Raw genomic sequence first — 15412 nt, 5'->3', positions numbered from 1 at the left:
GCCCTTCCCCCGCTCAAAAATAAATAAAAATGTTTAAAAAAATTTAAAAAGAAAAAAAGAAAAAGCCAGAGACTGTGCTCACAGAAGGTCTTTTGTTCTCAGAAAATAACCTGCCTAGATTGTTTTTGTCTAGAGAGTGATTTTTTTTTTTATTTTAAAGATTTTTTTTTAATGTTTTTTATTTACTTAGAGAGAGAGAGACTAAGCACCCCCAAAATAACTACTTTAAAAAAATTTTTTTTAATGTGTATTTATTTTAGAGAGAGAGCGCGTGAGCTGGGGAGGGGCAAAGAGATGGAGACACAGAATCTGAAGCAGGCTCTTGGCTCTGAGCTGTCAGCACAGAGCCAGATGCAGGGCTCAAACTCATGAGATGGGATATCATGACTTAAGGTGCTTAACTGACTGAGCCACGCAGGCACCGCAAAAACAACTACTTTTTAAATAACTATTTTTAAAAGAAAACAATTTGTCATTATAAAAAAATTCAGAGTTTATAAAAGTCTATAAAAGAGAATGAAAAAAACCTCAGTTAATTAGTGTTTTATAATAAAATCTTCTGGATCTTTATTTTTATGCACCTTTATAGTTAAAACACTTATTTTCATAAAATAAATTTTTAATAGTGGAATTTTGGGCATCAAAGTGTAATCATATTTTTAAGGCCCTTTATATAAATGTTGTCATACTGTCCCTCAGAAATGCTGTACTTACGTAATTTTTCTACAGTTAATATCTGAAGTTATTATACAGTGTAGCCAACCGTGAGTGTTGGCATTCTATTTAATCTGTGCCAATTTGTAAGGAAAATTTGTGTCTCTTTTATTTCTATTCTTTGATTATTAGCCATTGTTTCCTATTTCTGAATTGTCTGTTCATGTTTTTGGCCCATTTTCTCATGCGTTTTTGTCTTTCTTTTTAGATTTCTTAGGACCTCTTTATATATTAAAGATATTAAACAATGGGTGTCATACGTATGTTTCTGTTTATCTTAAACTTTATGACTGTTTTAAAAAACTTAATTTGACTGTTTTGCACTGCTGAGTTTGAATTTTCTCTACATGGGCTTAAACTTATTTACACTGAATTGTTTGTAGTGGTCCAGTATAGTATTTTGACCTCTGTGTGGTTAAAATTTAGGATATGTTATGAGACGAAGATCCAAGCCACAGAAGGAATCGGAATTTCTGTTTAACTTCAGTAACTGATCCACTTATTACTCTGTACTGAAGACATAATTTTTTAGCAGTATTGGTTTGCATTACATTGTGAACATGACTAAAGAACGAAATAAAAGGGGCACCTGGCTGGCTCAATTGGTAAAGCTTGTGACTCTTGATCTTGTGACTGTGGGTTCAAGCCCCGCATTGGGTGTAGACATTACTTGAAAATAAAAAATCTTTAAAAAAAAATTCATCTTTTACAAAAGCATAAGCTTGTCATTTGCTTACATATGTACCTTCATTCAGATATTAAATTTGTTAACTTCAGGAATTTCACATTAGAACAACTGGCATTTCTAAGTAGGTTAGGTCCTAACTTCTGAAATCCTGAAATAGGAACCAACAAGTTGGGGCCGGTTGGCGGGCTTTCAGCATAATTCACCCCTTGGAGTGATAATTTGGAGTTGAATAGTCTCTCTGTGGAGATGACACCTTAATGCCCTTTGCTCCTGATGATGATCAGGAGGCTTTTTTGGCTTTATCACTGCTGTAATGTCATGTTCTTCTTCATATGAAGTTTCAGAAGAGACAGAATAGTAAAGGTGCTCACTTTGAACATTCTAAGTCGAAGAAAGTGTGTCGAGTTGTGTTTGATTGTCATTTTATTTGTTTCATCTCTAGAATTCTTCCTCATGGGTACTGTATAACATGGCTTCATTTTACTGGAGAATAAAGAATGAGCCATATCAGGTAGTGGAATGTGCCATGCGAGCACTTCACTTCTCTTCCAGGTAAGGTTTCTCCCTTTCTGGACTGCCTGAGTCTCCACATAACTCAGGACTGTTAAAGAAACAATGCATAAGAAAACAGTATGAAGAAGCATTCTTTTGTACTTAACACTCTCCTCTATCCCTGTTCAAAGAATTTAGTCCCATCACAAAAAAAAAAAAAAAAACAAAAAAAAAAAACCAGTGTCAGAAAGCTCAAAGTTCAAATACATTATTTGTTCAGAGTTCAAAATGCAAAGTTTAATAATGTTCTTCTAATTTCCATTAAGGAAAAAATATATAATATAGACACGCTCTGATTCACTTGAGACTTGAATATAAGAAACTTGCCTGGAGGAATTAGCATAAATTAAATTTTTCTCAAAACAAATAATAAGCCCTAAATATATTTTAAAATCATAAAATGTCTGCAAGACCTTATTTTTGTGGCAAAATTTGTAGCTATCAGATTGAATAAGCACCATCAGTTATGTAAAAATGAAACAGTATGATTTTCTTAAGTTATTTTCTCCATCTATCGGTATACTCAGTTAAGTTCAATAACTTCAGATGTAATTTTCCCTTGTCAAGTAGTTATGTAATCATATAGAGCACATGCTTCTTTCCTAACGTCTAATTACGCCTCTCCTTCTCTTTTAGGCACAATAAAGACATTGCCCTGGTCAACTTGGCAAATGTTCTGCACAGAGCTCACTTCTCTGCAGATGCTGCTGTTGTGGTCCATGCAGCTCTGGATGACAGTGACTTCTTCACCAGCTATTACACTTTGGGAAACATATACGCAGTAAATACAACGTTTTTGTTTTCATGAGCCAAACCAGTTGCTCTTTTCCTTTCTTTTTTAAATAATTTATTTCCAGTTAAAAATTACCTTTTTTCCTTCCTCTTTTGGTCTGAACAAGAAAAAGGGAATGGAAATGAAGAAATTAGGATGAAAAACCTCAACACAATAATGTATCATAATTGTCTTAGCCTCTTGACAAAAAAGAAAAATAATTAAATTGATAGTAATATTAAATTCCTGCAGAGTGCACCTCTTAAGCTAGTTATACTTTCTAGTTATCTTATACCATATCTTATGTTGTAGATTTGGTCACTGATCAAAAATAACGTTCACTGTAGAGTAAGATGTAAGTGTGAGCTCATAAATCATTAGGAGATTTGGACAGATCCAGCCAGTTCGTGGCTGACGTTTTTCCGTGTGTGTGTGTGTGTGTGTGTTTTTGTCTCTTCAGATGCTGGGGGAGTATAACCACTCAGTGCTCTGTTATGACCATGCTTTGCAAGCCAAACCTGGGTTTGAGCAAGCTATAAAGAGGAAGCATGCTGTTCTGTGTCAGCAAAAACTCGAGCAGAAATTGGAAGCTCAACATAGGTAATTGGAAAAGACAATTTCCCTGAAGCCCTAAGTTAGACCTGTGTAGGGTGATGTCAATGTTAATTTGTTCATTAGAATTAAGAAAAACCTCTTCATTACTGCTAGTCCTGTCCCTTTTCTCTAGGTGTAGGAAGCTCAGCACAATTCAGAGGAGTCTTTAATAGCATGGATTCCAGGAACTAGAGAATCTTTGCCGTAAATTCTGTCATTTTAGATCTTTACACTTCTGACCATCGATTGCTTTTATGAAGTCAGATGGATTGGGGTGCTCTTGAACACTAACTCTATTATGTTTTCATTTCCATAGAATGCATTGTCAGTAAAATCACTTGCATGTGCTATATTTGATCTTTCTCCCCTTTAGCTGCCTTGTTGTTAAGTTATTGTTAAGTTAGTTAAGTGATGTTGAGAAACATTATTTGGTGCATATTTTAATCAGATTTCTATAAATTGTACAGTAATGAAATTCTGTTGTAGTTGGCCGTTGCAGTATGCTTAATTTAAAAAATGTATTTGATTCCATAAATAGTAGGGCCAGTTAGGAAACTTCACATAACTCAAAGTGAATTGTTCTTCTCTTATGAAAGAGAACATTGAGGCTACTTTGATTATCAGAGAACTAAATGGACATTTGGAACTCCTTAGATTACTGTATTTGGTTATTTTCCAGTCAATTTAAAGCATAATGTGGTGAAAAGGAAGGAATGACCACTTACTTGTTTATACCTGACTTCTGTTACACCTGATCAGAACTTGTCCTGGCTGAGTGAATTGGTTCTCTGTGTAAGCACAGTCTGTACAGCTCCTAAATCTCCATATGTTACAATGTAATAGGTAGAAAGGATTTTATGACTAAAAATAATCAGGCAGCTGATCTATTGATACCAGGTGGTAGAAAATATTCCTTTCTAAGCCAGGCTTCTATGGTTTTTCCCAAAATCACAAACCCAGGGAGCTAGAGTTCAAGGGCTAGGTACTGTTGGCCTTTTCTGTTAACCTTGTCTTTACGCAGAATCAAAAGAAAAGATGGTAAGGAGGCTTTGAATGTCAGTGGAACTAACACAGACTTTGTGGAGGCAAATAGTTGTTGAGATGCAAAATGTTATAGTATATTGTTTTATATCTTTCGGGTACCTGAACCATCCCAACACACCATTTAAAGTCAGGATAGTTGTACTTAAGGGGAAGAATTTTGCATCCATCTTTTTTACCCCCAAGTTAACAAATGACAGGTTTATTTTACCCCATTATTTTGAACTTGTGGTACAGTGGTTGTAGCTTAAAAGGAAAAAAAAAATTTTTTTTAAGGAAAATAGTAATCATTGCTGATGACCACAAAATCTATGCAGTAAGTGTGTTTAAAAATTCAATTTTAAAGCTCTATAACTTTTTCCTGGTGTTGAAAAATGTTAAGATCCCTCCAGCGAACACTGAATGAGTTGAAAGAATACCAAAAACAGCATGACCACTACTTGAGACAGCAGGAGATCCTAGAGAAACATAAGCTGATTCAGGAGGAGCAAATCTTAAGAAATATCATCCATGAGACACAGATGGCAAAAGAGGCACAATTAGGTAAGTATTGATTCCAAATAATTGAAAACAGGTTAGGAAGTTCACTTCTAGCATGTTCTACGTTTATAACTTTTGTGTAGCCTTAAAGTAGTATAAAGTTGTGGTTTACGACTCCCCTCAGTCTTAAAAGTGAGTCCTCATAGTGGGTATACCAACAGACCTGGGGAGCTGGTTTCTAAAAAAGCTGGTCTCTAGCTTTTTTAAAATGCAAATTTTAATGTAAAAAATTTTTTAGATCCTAGAAGTCTTAACAACAGTTGTTTGGCCAAGTGCATGCCAGTCTCTTGGAGATCTTTTTGAAATGCAGGTTCTGATCAGTAGGTCTGAGGTAGGACTGAAGATTCTGTATTTCTAACAAGCTCCTCCTATTGGATGTCTGTTGCTGCTGGTCTGAAAACACTGTGAGTAATGTGGCCCCGGCCATATATCAAGTAAACACAAGCCAGACACACCCTAGAAACAAAGCATCCACACACTCCAGCCAACACAAACTAACTCTTATTTTCTTGCTCCCTTAAAAACAAGTATTTTATTTTAAAAGATTTTAGACTGAGGGGCGCCTGGGTGGCGCAGTCGGTTAAGCGTCCAACTTCAGCCAGGTCACGATGTCCCGGTCCGTGAGTTCGAGCCCCACGTCGGGCTCTGGGCTGATGGCTCAGAGCCTGGAGCCTGTTTCCGATTCTGTGTCTCCCTCTCTCTCTGCCCTTCCCCCATTCTTGCTCTGTCTCTCTCTGTCCCAAAAATAAATTAAAAACGTTGAAAAAAAAAATTAAAAAAAAAAAAGATTTTAGACTGGTATTTGTCTCAAGCAGGAATTCTTAACCTGGTTAGTTTCAGGAGGTTCTAAATCCTCCCCAAAATTATATGCAGTAATGTGTGTGTGCACAATTTTTTTTTTTTTTCCCTGGGAAGAGGGCATATAGATTTTATTAAAACTTCTTAGAGTCCAGGGGCACCTAGGTGGTTCAGTCGGTTGAGCATCCAACTCTTGATTTCGGCTCAGGTCATGATCTCAGGGTTTGTGATTTTGAGTCCCTCATCAGGCTCTGTACTAACTGTGCGGAGCCTGCTTGGGATTCTCTCTCCCCCTATCTCTCTCTGCCCTGCCCCTCCCCCATGAACGCTCATGCCTGCGTGTGTCTGCATGCATGGTCTCTCTCTCTCTCTCTCTCTCTCTTTCTCTAAATAAATAAATAAATAAATAAATAAATAAACAAACAAACTTAAAAAAATAAGAATTATTAAAACACAAAACAAAACAAAAACCTTCTTAAAGCCCATGACCCAATAGATCCACTGTCTTAAGGGCACTTGGGTTGACAGGATATCAGTGACTTGGTTATATCCAGAATGTCTCATTTCTGATAAAACCCATTGGGAGTAGATCTAACAGCTAGACACCAAAGAATAAATTAATAGAATCCCTTATATTTATTATATACTTCTCCCTTGATAAATATATTGATCTGGGAGGCCTCTTAATCTTTAAACCTTAGCTGTGACCATTTAAAGTCCATTATACAATCCATCTAACAAGTTTTCTTTGCTTTTTTGCGTGTAAGGAGTATGTTCAGTCCTTGGGGTTATTCACTGCTTGCTCTGTATTGCAATACAACCAGAGCTCTTAAACATATAAATTTAAAACAAAAATATGAAGTAGATAAAGCAGACTGTCTCCAGAGAGATGGCAAAAGTCCCTTAAAACAGTGTAATTAATGACTTTACAGCCATAGAATGTAATTGCCACAAGATACTTTGGTGATTTAGCCCCTTTGTTTTTACAGGTGGAGAAACACCCTTCTTTAGAATGATTTAATTTAGTTAACCATTAGTTTCCCTGTGTAAGCACACCCTGTGTAGGTACTCTACCAGGCACTGACACCAAATGGCTTAGACTGAGGAAACCATGTTGGCATTGCTGATCTTTCTCCACAATGGTAATTTCCTTTCTTATTCCAGGAAATCATCAGATATGCCGGCTGGTCAACCAGCAGCATAGTTTACACTGCCAGTGGGACCAACCTGTGCGCTACCATCGTGGAGACATTTTTGAAAATGTGGACTATGTTCAGGTCTTTTTCTTGGTCTCTTCTAGTTCTTATAACTTTGCATATCTAAGAGTAATATTGCTTCCCCCGACGCTTGATTCCTTGTATATTCGATCCTGAAAATTTGTGAATAATTTAAGGTTTGAGTATGTTTATGAAGTCAGATTTTATAGATAATACTCATTTGCTTCATGCATGACATTTCCAGATCCCCCAAGTACTAGCTGTAATGTCTATTTGTGTGTCTTTATTTCTTTTCTCCTTTACCATGAGAGCTTCATTGGATTGTTATTAGTATTTAACTCAAAGCCTTCATCTCCCCCGTTTAACTTATTGGAGTAATACCAGTAATTTAAAATTTGGGAAAGAGTAGCTGTGGTCTTTCCTGAAGTCATCAGTCCAGTTATGTTGCTTCAGCTAAAAACTTTAACAAAATGACCATTATCAATAGAAAATTTTTATTAAGCCGTATTTCTACATGCATGTGTGTTTTCTCTTTCTGTTTCTGTTTCTATGTATATCCATACGTATACGTGTACTTATATGCATACATATATGTGTAGTCATACACACACATACAATCCTAGCCTATCTAATTGGGAAAAAATAATACATAATTATAATGATTCCAAATAGCATCTAATTGGTGCTGTTATAGATAGCAAACACAACCAGAGTTCCAAGTATCATCCACAAGGATGTTGGGAATAAAGTAACACGTTATCTTATCCTATCAAAATCTTATCATGTCTTTAATCATAGATCTAGGAATTTCCAGAGAGAAGCAGTTAAATAATTAAAAGATTAAAACAGCTTCTAGGGGAAGACAAACTGTGAAGAATTAATACACTTTAATCTGAAAAACTCCAGACCTCATTGAAAAAAAGAAGCAAAAATTAAGAGGCCATTTAGGGGAGAAGTAGTATAGGGACCACAAGCTTCCTGTGATTTGTCAAGTAGGTGCTAGCAGTATCCTAGGTTTTATTTTCAAAGGACGATAAGACTTACACCTCTGAGATTATAGCTCCCGGCCTTGAAGCCAAGCATTATTTTAAGGGGAAAAAAGGGAATATTTATAAATGAAATAGACTAAAACCCAGGTAACTTTGGGGACATACCTTGGAAGACTCCCCTGTACCAGTGTAGCGTTCAGTCTTATATATCCATAGGTTACATCTCTACTATATAGTGAAAGAATCCATTCTTTTCTACTCCCTCCCATACTGGTCCCATTTTCTTATCTAACAAGGTTTTAGAAATAAACAGAAGCTGTGGTATCCTGTAAGAATATCAAACATTGATTTACCTTGGTTTGGAGGAAGACTGTATTTATATTTGGAGTTGATTGTGTAATAGTTATAATGCCTAAATCATAGCTATATTAAACTCTTGAGCCCTTTTTTAAGTTCCGTTGTTTCTACCACAGCACACGAATTTTATAGAGTAGCAATCATTTTAGTCTAGGTAGGGGAGGGGAATAATGAGCCAAACCTCTAGATAATAAGCTCATCATTAAACCTAAAAGAGACTAAATCATGAAAAGGAAGTAATGGGACAATAAAGAAGGGAAGTAAAGAATCCATGCCATTTTCCTCATATCCCAAGGGCATAGTTGATTGAGAATCGCTAACTATGCATTTTCTAAGAGAATGGTGTTGGGACCTAGTTCTGAAAATATAAACATCTGATTGCTTTGATACTAACCTATTTTCAGATTTCCTACTGGGTTTGAGTATTCACTAATATTTTGGGTTAGGTTAAATCTTAGTCATAACTTCTTTCCTGCTTCCAATTTGATTGAACTGTTCTTTTCATTTTCTAGTTTGGCGAGGATTCATCAACCTCCAGTATGATGTCTGTGAATTTTGATGTTCAGGCAAATCAGAGTGATATCAGTGATTTGGTCAAGTCTTCTCCTGTAGCCCATTCCATTCTCTGGATCTGGGGCAGGGATTCTGATGCATATAGGGTAAGAGAATGATTTCTCAGGAGTTTTCTCAGACAAGATTTTTTAAAGCTGTGACCCTCACCTTCATTGATTAATATGGTCCCTATCACTGTTCAGCTTAGTTCCACAAACACTTATTAAACTTCTATTAAACAGAAGCCATTCTGCTAGGTAGCAGTTTAGCAAGACACAGGGTATGTCTTGAGGTCTTCTTCCAATCAAATGGGGCATATAGACACCCTGATTTTAGTTTAAAACTTTGGGCTCTGAGTATAATTACCAACCCTAGAAAGTTTCTAAATTTGACCTAAGTATATGCTCACATATACAGTTGACCCTCAAACAACATGGGGGCTAAAGGGGCCAAACCCCCATGCAGTCAAAAATCTGTGTATAACTTTTGATTCCCCCACAACTTAAGTACTGACAGTCTACTGTTGACTGAAGCCGTACTGACAACATAAACAGTAGATTAACATGTATTTTTTGTTGTAAGTATTATATACTATATTCTTACAATAAAGTAAGTGAGAGAAAAAAGATTATTAAGAAAGTCATGAGGAAGAGAAAATACAGTTTTAATACTTGCGCTGCATTTATCAAAAAAATCCACGTGTAAATAGACCTGCATAGTTCAAACCTGTTATTCAAGAGTCAACTGTATTTCACTTTAAAAAATTTTTTTTTTATTTTTTAGGGAGAGAGAGACAGCATGAGCATGGGAGAGGGGTAGAAAGGGAGAGAGACAGATAGAGGGAGGGAGGGGGGAGAGAGAGAGAGAGAGAGAGAGAGAGAGAGAGAGACAGAATCTTAAGCAAGCTCCGTGCTCAGTGCAGAGGCCAATGCAGGACTCAATCCCATGACCCTGGGATTATGACCTGAGCCGAAATCAAGAGTGGGATGCTCAACTGACTGAGCCACCCTGGTGCCCCTGTATTTCAGTTTTTAATCAGCATTCTTGTATCAAGCTCCCAACTGTGTGTCAGGTTGGGACTATGAATACAGTACACAAGCTCTTTGCTGGAGCTTACATTCTGCCAGATGATATAGGTAATAAGTCAATAAGTGTCTTTCTAAACTAGCTAAGAAATAAATAATCTGAGGACAGATACCATATATTTTTTATTCACTATTTAATTTTCCGAATTTAATCAGGTTTTTGTTCTAACAATATGACCACTTAGATTTAGTTATATGTAATACAAATTCTCCAGAGTTTCATAGCTTCAAGATTTAAGTTTAGTGGGACGCCTGGTGACTCAGTTAAGCATTGGACTTCAGCTCAGGTCATGATCTCAAGGTTCATGAGTTTGAGCACAGAGCCTGCAGATCCTCTGTCCCCCTCTCTCTCTGCCCCCTCCCCCACTTGTGCGCTCACTCTCTCTGAAAATTAAATAAACATTAAAAAAAACAGATATAAATTTAGTAAGCCTCTGATGTATGTTATTTATGTTTAGAAAAATGAACATTTTACAAATCAAAAAATTATTAAACTTTGGCATTGGCAAAGAAAAGGTCTTAGTTCAGGGGAAGTAGTTTTCTGTGCCAGTTTTATAAGCTTATATATGCTTTCAGTTACAAATTATAAACTCTACTTCAAATTGGCTTAAAAGATAATATGCCTCATATTATAGGACGTCCATAGATTAGAGCAAACTTTGGTTGGTTCAGCCCAGTGATATCATCAATTACCCATTTCTTTCCCTTTCAATTTACCATCCATAGTATTGGTTTCATCCTAAAGCTTGTCTTCCTCATGGTCATGAGGTGACAGCCAGCAGCAACTGGAGTAGCATGTTCTTTGCTCCTATGTGGCTAAGAGACTTAGACCGGCTTTTCTTTCCCAGAAGCCCCAAGCAAGCCTCTCCTTGTATCTCATCGGGCTCAGCTGACTTAGCCCAACCCTGAACCAATCTTAAGACCAACACTCTTCAATATAAAGAATTTTACAGTCTACCACTGTGTCTACGATTATCTTAAAATACTAAATTGTTCAAACTATCCTAGTATATTTATGTTCTTTTGAAAGTTTATTTAGCCTGTTGAAATACTGAATCCAAAGAAATTTATGAGAACTTTCTCTCTTCATTAGGACAAACAGCATATTCTGTGGCCTAAAAGAGCAGATTGTGTAGAAAGTTATCCGAGAGTCCCTATTGGTGGGGAATTGCCAACGTATTTTCTGCCTCCGGAAAACAAAGGACTCAGGCAAGTGCTGATGGATTTGGCAAAGCACTTGATTCTGCATGATTGTCATCTGGCAGTTCTTTGAGAGCACCATCCTTGGACTTGAAAGGTTAAGTCTTTATCTTGAAATCACCCAAACTTTGAAAATATGAATCTTGTTCCTTTTTCTTGTGCCAGGATCCACGAACTCAACAGTGATGATTATTCTTCAGAAGAAGAGGCCCAAACCCCTGACTGTTCCATAACTGACTTCAGAAAAAGCCAGACTCTGTCCTACTTAGTCAAAGAATTAGAGGTCCGCATGGATCTGAAAGCCAAAATGCCAGATGACCATGCACGAAAAGTAAGGCTCACTTAGGCTGGTGTTTATTGCCGTCCATACTGGGTGACTTCACAAGCCTCTTAGGCAGAACAAAAAATTGGTAGTTGTTGAACTTAAAGTTTTTAAAACTAGAGATAGAGTTACAGAATTGGTGAAATCATTAAGAAGACAATCATGCCGTTGAAGGTGCTTCAGGGCTGCTGTTTACACAGACCACATAAGCACTCTCTCTAAGAGTGCTACAAAGATGAGCAACACAGAACTCTGTTTAGTTAAATGAAGCTCATCTACTGGAGGCCATTCTGACCACTTCAATTTAGTGGTCAAGCCTCCAGGAATTTATATAAATTGAAAGCTTGAAGATTCTCTTTCTGGCCTTATCAACCTGCTCTGGCCTTATATGAGGTCCTTAGAAGTTTGTATGAATTACAGCTACCTTACAGACATTATAGAGAAGTTCTGTTAAGTTTTGTTCTTTAATTCCTACTAGTTAATGTATAACTAGGAATGTTTTATTACTGAATATAAATTCTACATTCGATACCATACCATTCCATAGATACAAATGAAAAAATTACTTTTTTGGCAGAGAAAACACACCATCACAATAACCTTTTTAAAAAGTCAATTTTAAAACTGAACAGTTACTACTTACAGTCAACAAACATTTACTGAGGCAGAGAACATTATGTGCCAGGCACTGTTTGGAATACTAGGAAAGGTAAATAGACCATGATCCCTACTGTAGAGTTGCTCACAGTTGCACAGATGTTACAGGACCATAGAGCAATTGAGATCCAGTGCTTTTCCCACTAGAAAAGATAGAAGTTTTTTATTGTATCAAGTATTAGATGCTATTGTCTTTTGAAAAATTTCTCTTTTGATTTTGGACACTTATGTTGACTTTAATGGGGTATGGTATATCACCTTAATAATGTATGTGCTATACATCTTTTAACATGTTTTAGTTAAAGGAAACTAGGGTATTCATATAAGCAGGTCAACACCTGTTGGTATGCTGATGACTTCATGTTTTTATATATGTATGTGTGTATATATATGTGTGTGTGTGTGTGTGTGTATCTATATATGTTTATAAATATCTATTCAAATTAGCTGTTCCTGAGGAGCTCAAGTCAAGACTGCTATCTGTAGAATTCTTTCAAATGTCTTCCCTGTTATTTTCAATTGAGTCAGTCTTCCTTTTGATGTTTTCAGATTTTGCTTTCCCGTATTAATAACTATACTATCCCAGAAGAAGAAATTGGGTCTTTCTTATTTCATGCTATTAATAAGGTAAGTCACCTACTTTAGACATCCTGAAATTTAAATGCTTAGTAATTGTAATTAAAAGTTAAACTGCATGCACTAAAAATCTGTCAGAACAAGTACTATATTCTTGCATTAACTGAGGTATTTTGGGTTTTTTTCAGCCAAATGCTCCTGTCTGGCTGATACTCAATGAAGCTGGACTCTACTGGAGAGCAGTAGGAAACAGCACTTTTGCTATTGCTTGTCTTCAGAGGGCTTTGAATTTGGCTCCACTTCAGTACCAGGACATTCCTCTTGTGAACTTGGCCAACCTTTTGATTCACTATGGCCTCCATCTTGATGCCACTAAGCTGCTACTTCAAGCTTTGGCCATCAATAGCTCTGAGGTGAGGTTTTATGTTTGTAGCTCCATGTACTGTGTCGTGGTAGCTCAAATTCAGAGCACAGTTTGTATTTTTCTGGGGAGGGCATAAAAAAAAAATCTCGCATATTTTTCAGAGCAGAATTTGCATATTTTGAGATGACATAAAACAGGTTTTGTTTCATTTTATTTCTGATGTATTCATTTTTTTTGTATTGATTTGTCTTATTTTGTACAAATGTAGAATCATGCTAATTATATTTTTCTGTATCTTGCCATTACAGCAATATATCCCTGATATATTTTAGATGTATTTAATTTCTTTTTTCTTAATTTTAATTCCAATGACATATAACATGCAGTGTTATATTAGCTGTACAATGTAGTGATTCAACAATTCCATACATCACCAGTGTTCATCACAAGTGCACTCCTTTTTTTTTTTTTTAATGTTTATTTACTTATTTTGAGAGAGAGTGTGAAAGCATGAGCAAGCACAGGCGAGCATGGGGCAGAGAGATTGGGGAGTGGGGGAGAGCACATGCATACTTGTGAGAGCACAGGGGAGGGGCAGAGAGAGGGAGAGAATCTTAGGCTCCATGCTGTCAGTGCAGAGCCCCATGCAGGGTTCCATCTCCCTAACTGTGAGATCATGACCTGAGCCAAAATCCAGAGTCAGGTGCTCAACCGAGTCACCCAGGTGCCCCTCAAGTATGCTCCTTAATCCCCATCATCTATTTCACCCATGATCCCCCTGCCCACCTCCCTTCTGGTAACCATTAGGTTGTTCTCTATAGTTAAGAGTCTGTTTCTCGGTTTGTCTCTTTCTGTCTCTCTTTTTTTTCTTTTGCCTGTTTGTTTTGTTCCTTAAATTTTACATTTGAGTTAAGTCATATGGTATTTGTCTTTCTCTGTCTTATTTCACTTAGCATTATATTCTCTGTCTTCATCCATCTCATTGCAAATGACAAGATTTCACCCTTTCTTATGACTGGTTAATATTTCATTGTGTATATACACCTCATTTTCCTTGTCCATTCATCAATCAATGGATATTTGGGCTGCTTCCATATCTTGGCTATTGTAAACATCAACATAGGGGTTCATATACCCCTTTGAATCCCTTTGAATTAGTGTTTTTTTTATCCTTTGGATAAATATCCAGTGGTGTGATTACTGGATCATAGGGTAAGGGGTTTTTTTTGGTTTTTGTTTTTTTAATGTTTTAAGGAACTTACTGTTTTTCGCAGTGGTTGTACCAGTTTGCATTCCCACCAACAGTGTACAAGAGTTCCTTTTCTCCACATCCTTGCCAACACTTGATGTTTCTTGTGTTTTTCATTTTAGCCATTCTGATAAGTATGAGGTGATACCTCATTGTGGTTTTGATTTGCATTTCCCTGATGATGAGTGAGGCTGAATATCTTTTCATGTGTCTGTTGCCCATCTGGATGTCTTCTTTGGAGAAATGTCTGTTCATGTCTTCTGCCCATTTTTTAACTGGATTATTTGTTTTTTGGGTGTTGAGTTGTATCAGTTCTTTATGTATTTTGAATACTAACCCTTTACCAGATATGTGATTTGCAAATATGTTAATTGTTTTGTTAATTGTTTCCTTCACTGTGCAGAAACTTTTTATTTTGAAGTAGTCCCAATAGTTTATCTTTGCTTTTATTTCCCTTGCCTCAGAGACATATCTAGAAAAATGTTGCTATGGCAGGTGTCAGAGAAATTGCTGCCTGTGCTCTCTTCTAGGAGTTTTATGGTTTCAGGTCTCACATTTAGGTCTTTAACCCATTTGAGTTTATTTTTCTGTGTGATTTAGAAGGTGGTCCAATTTTATTATTTTGCATATACCTGACCAGTTTTCCCAATACCATTTGTTGAAGAAATATTGGATATTCTTCCCTGCTTGTCAAATATTAATTGACCATACAATTGTGGGTTTATTCGTGGGTTTTCTATCCTGTTCCGTTGTGTATCTCTTTTTGTGCCAATACCATACTGTTTGGATTAGTACAGCTTCGTAATATAATTTGAAGTCCAGAATTGTGATTCCTCTAGCTTTGCTTTGCTTTTTCAAAATTGCTCTGGCCATTTGGGGTCTTTTGTGGTTATATATTAATCTTAGGATTTTTCTAATTCTGCGAAAAATGCTGTTGGTGTTTTGATAAGGATTGCATTAAATGGGTAGATTGCTTTGAGTAGCATAGACATCTTAATAATATTTGTTGTACCAATTCATGACTATGGAATGTCTTTCCATTTCTTTTTGTCATCTTCAGTTTCTTCCTTCAGTGTTTTATAGTTTTCAGAGTAAGGTCTTTCACCTTTTCAGTTAGGTTTATTCCTAAGTATCTTATTATTTTC

General features: G+C 36.4%; 1 protein-coding gene across 2 annotated transcripts in view; it reads left to right on the top strand.

Moving 5' to 3' along the window:
- The window catches only part of TTC17 (tetratricopeptide repeat domain 17), a 127077-nt gene that overhangs the window by 31186 nt on the left and 80479 nt on the right, over positions 1–15412 (top strand). For both annotated transcript variants that reach the window (XM_040495399.1, XM_040495398.1), the window contains exons 6-15: positions 1845–1954; positions 2591–2735; positions 3187–3326; positions 4744–4904; positions 6864–6976; positions 8775–8921; positions 10993–11108; positions 11265–11430; positions 12628–12705; positions 12843–13067. In XM_040495399.1, coding sequence (XP_040351333.1) covers positions 1845–1954; positions 2591–2735; positions 3187–3326; positions 4744–4904; positions 6864–6976; positions 8775–8921; positions 10993–11108; positions 11265–11430; positions 12628–12705; positions 12843–13067 — 1401 coding nt within the window. The remainder of the gene's footprint in view (positions 1–1844; positions 1955–2590; positions 2736–3186; positions 3327–4743; positions 4905–6863; positions 6977–8774; positions 8922–10992; positions 11109–11264; positions 11431–12627; positions 12706–12842; positions 13068–15412) is intronic.

The sequence above is a fragment of the Herpailurus yagouaroundi genome, unplaced genomic scaffold (genome assembly GCF_014898765.1).
Source record: "Herpailurus yagouaroundi ecotype Mexico unplaced genomic scaffold, PumYag 187, whole genome shotgun sequence".
Taxonomy (NCBI): Eukaryota; Metazoa; Chordata; class Mammalia; order Carnivora; family Felidae; genus Herpailurus; species Herpailurus yagouaroundi.
This window is presented reverse-complemented; position numbering and strand designations above follow the sequence as displayed.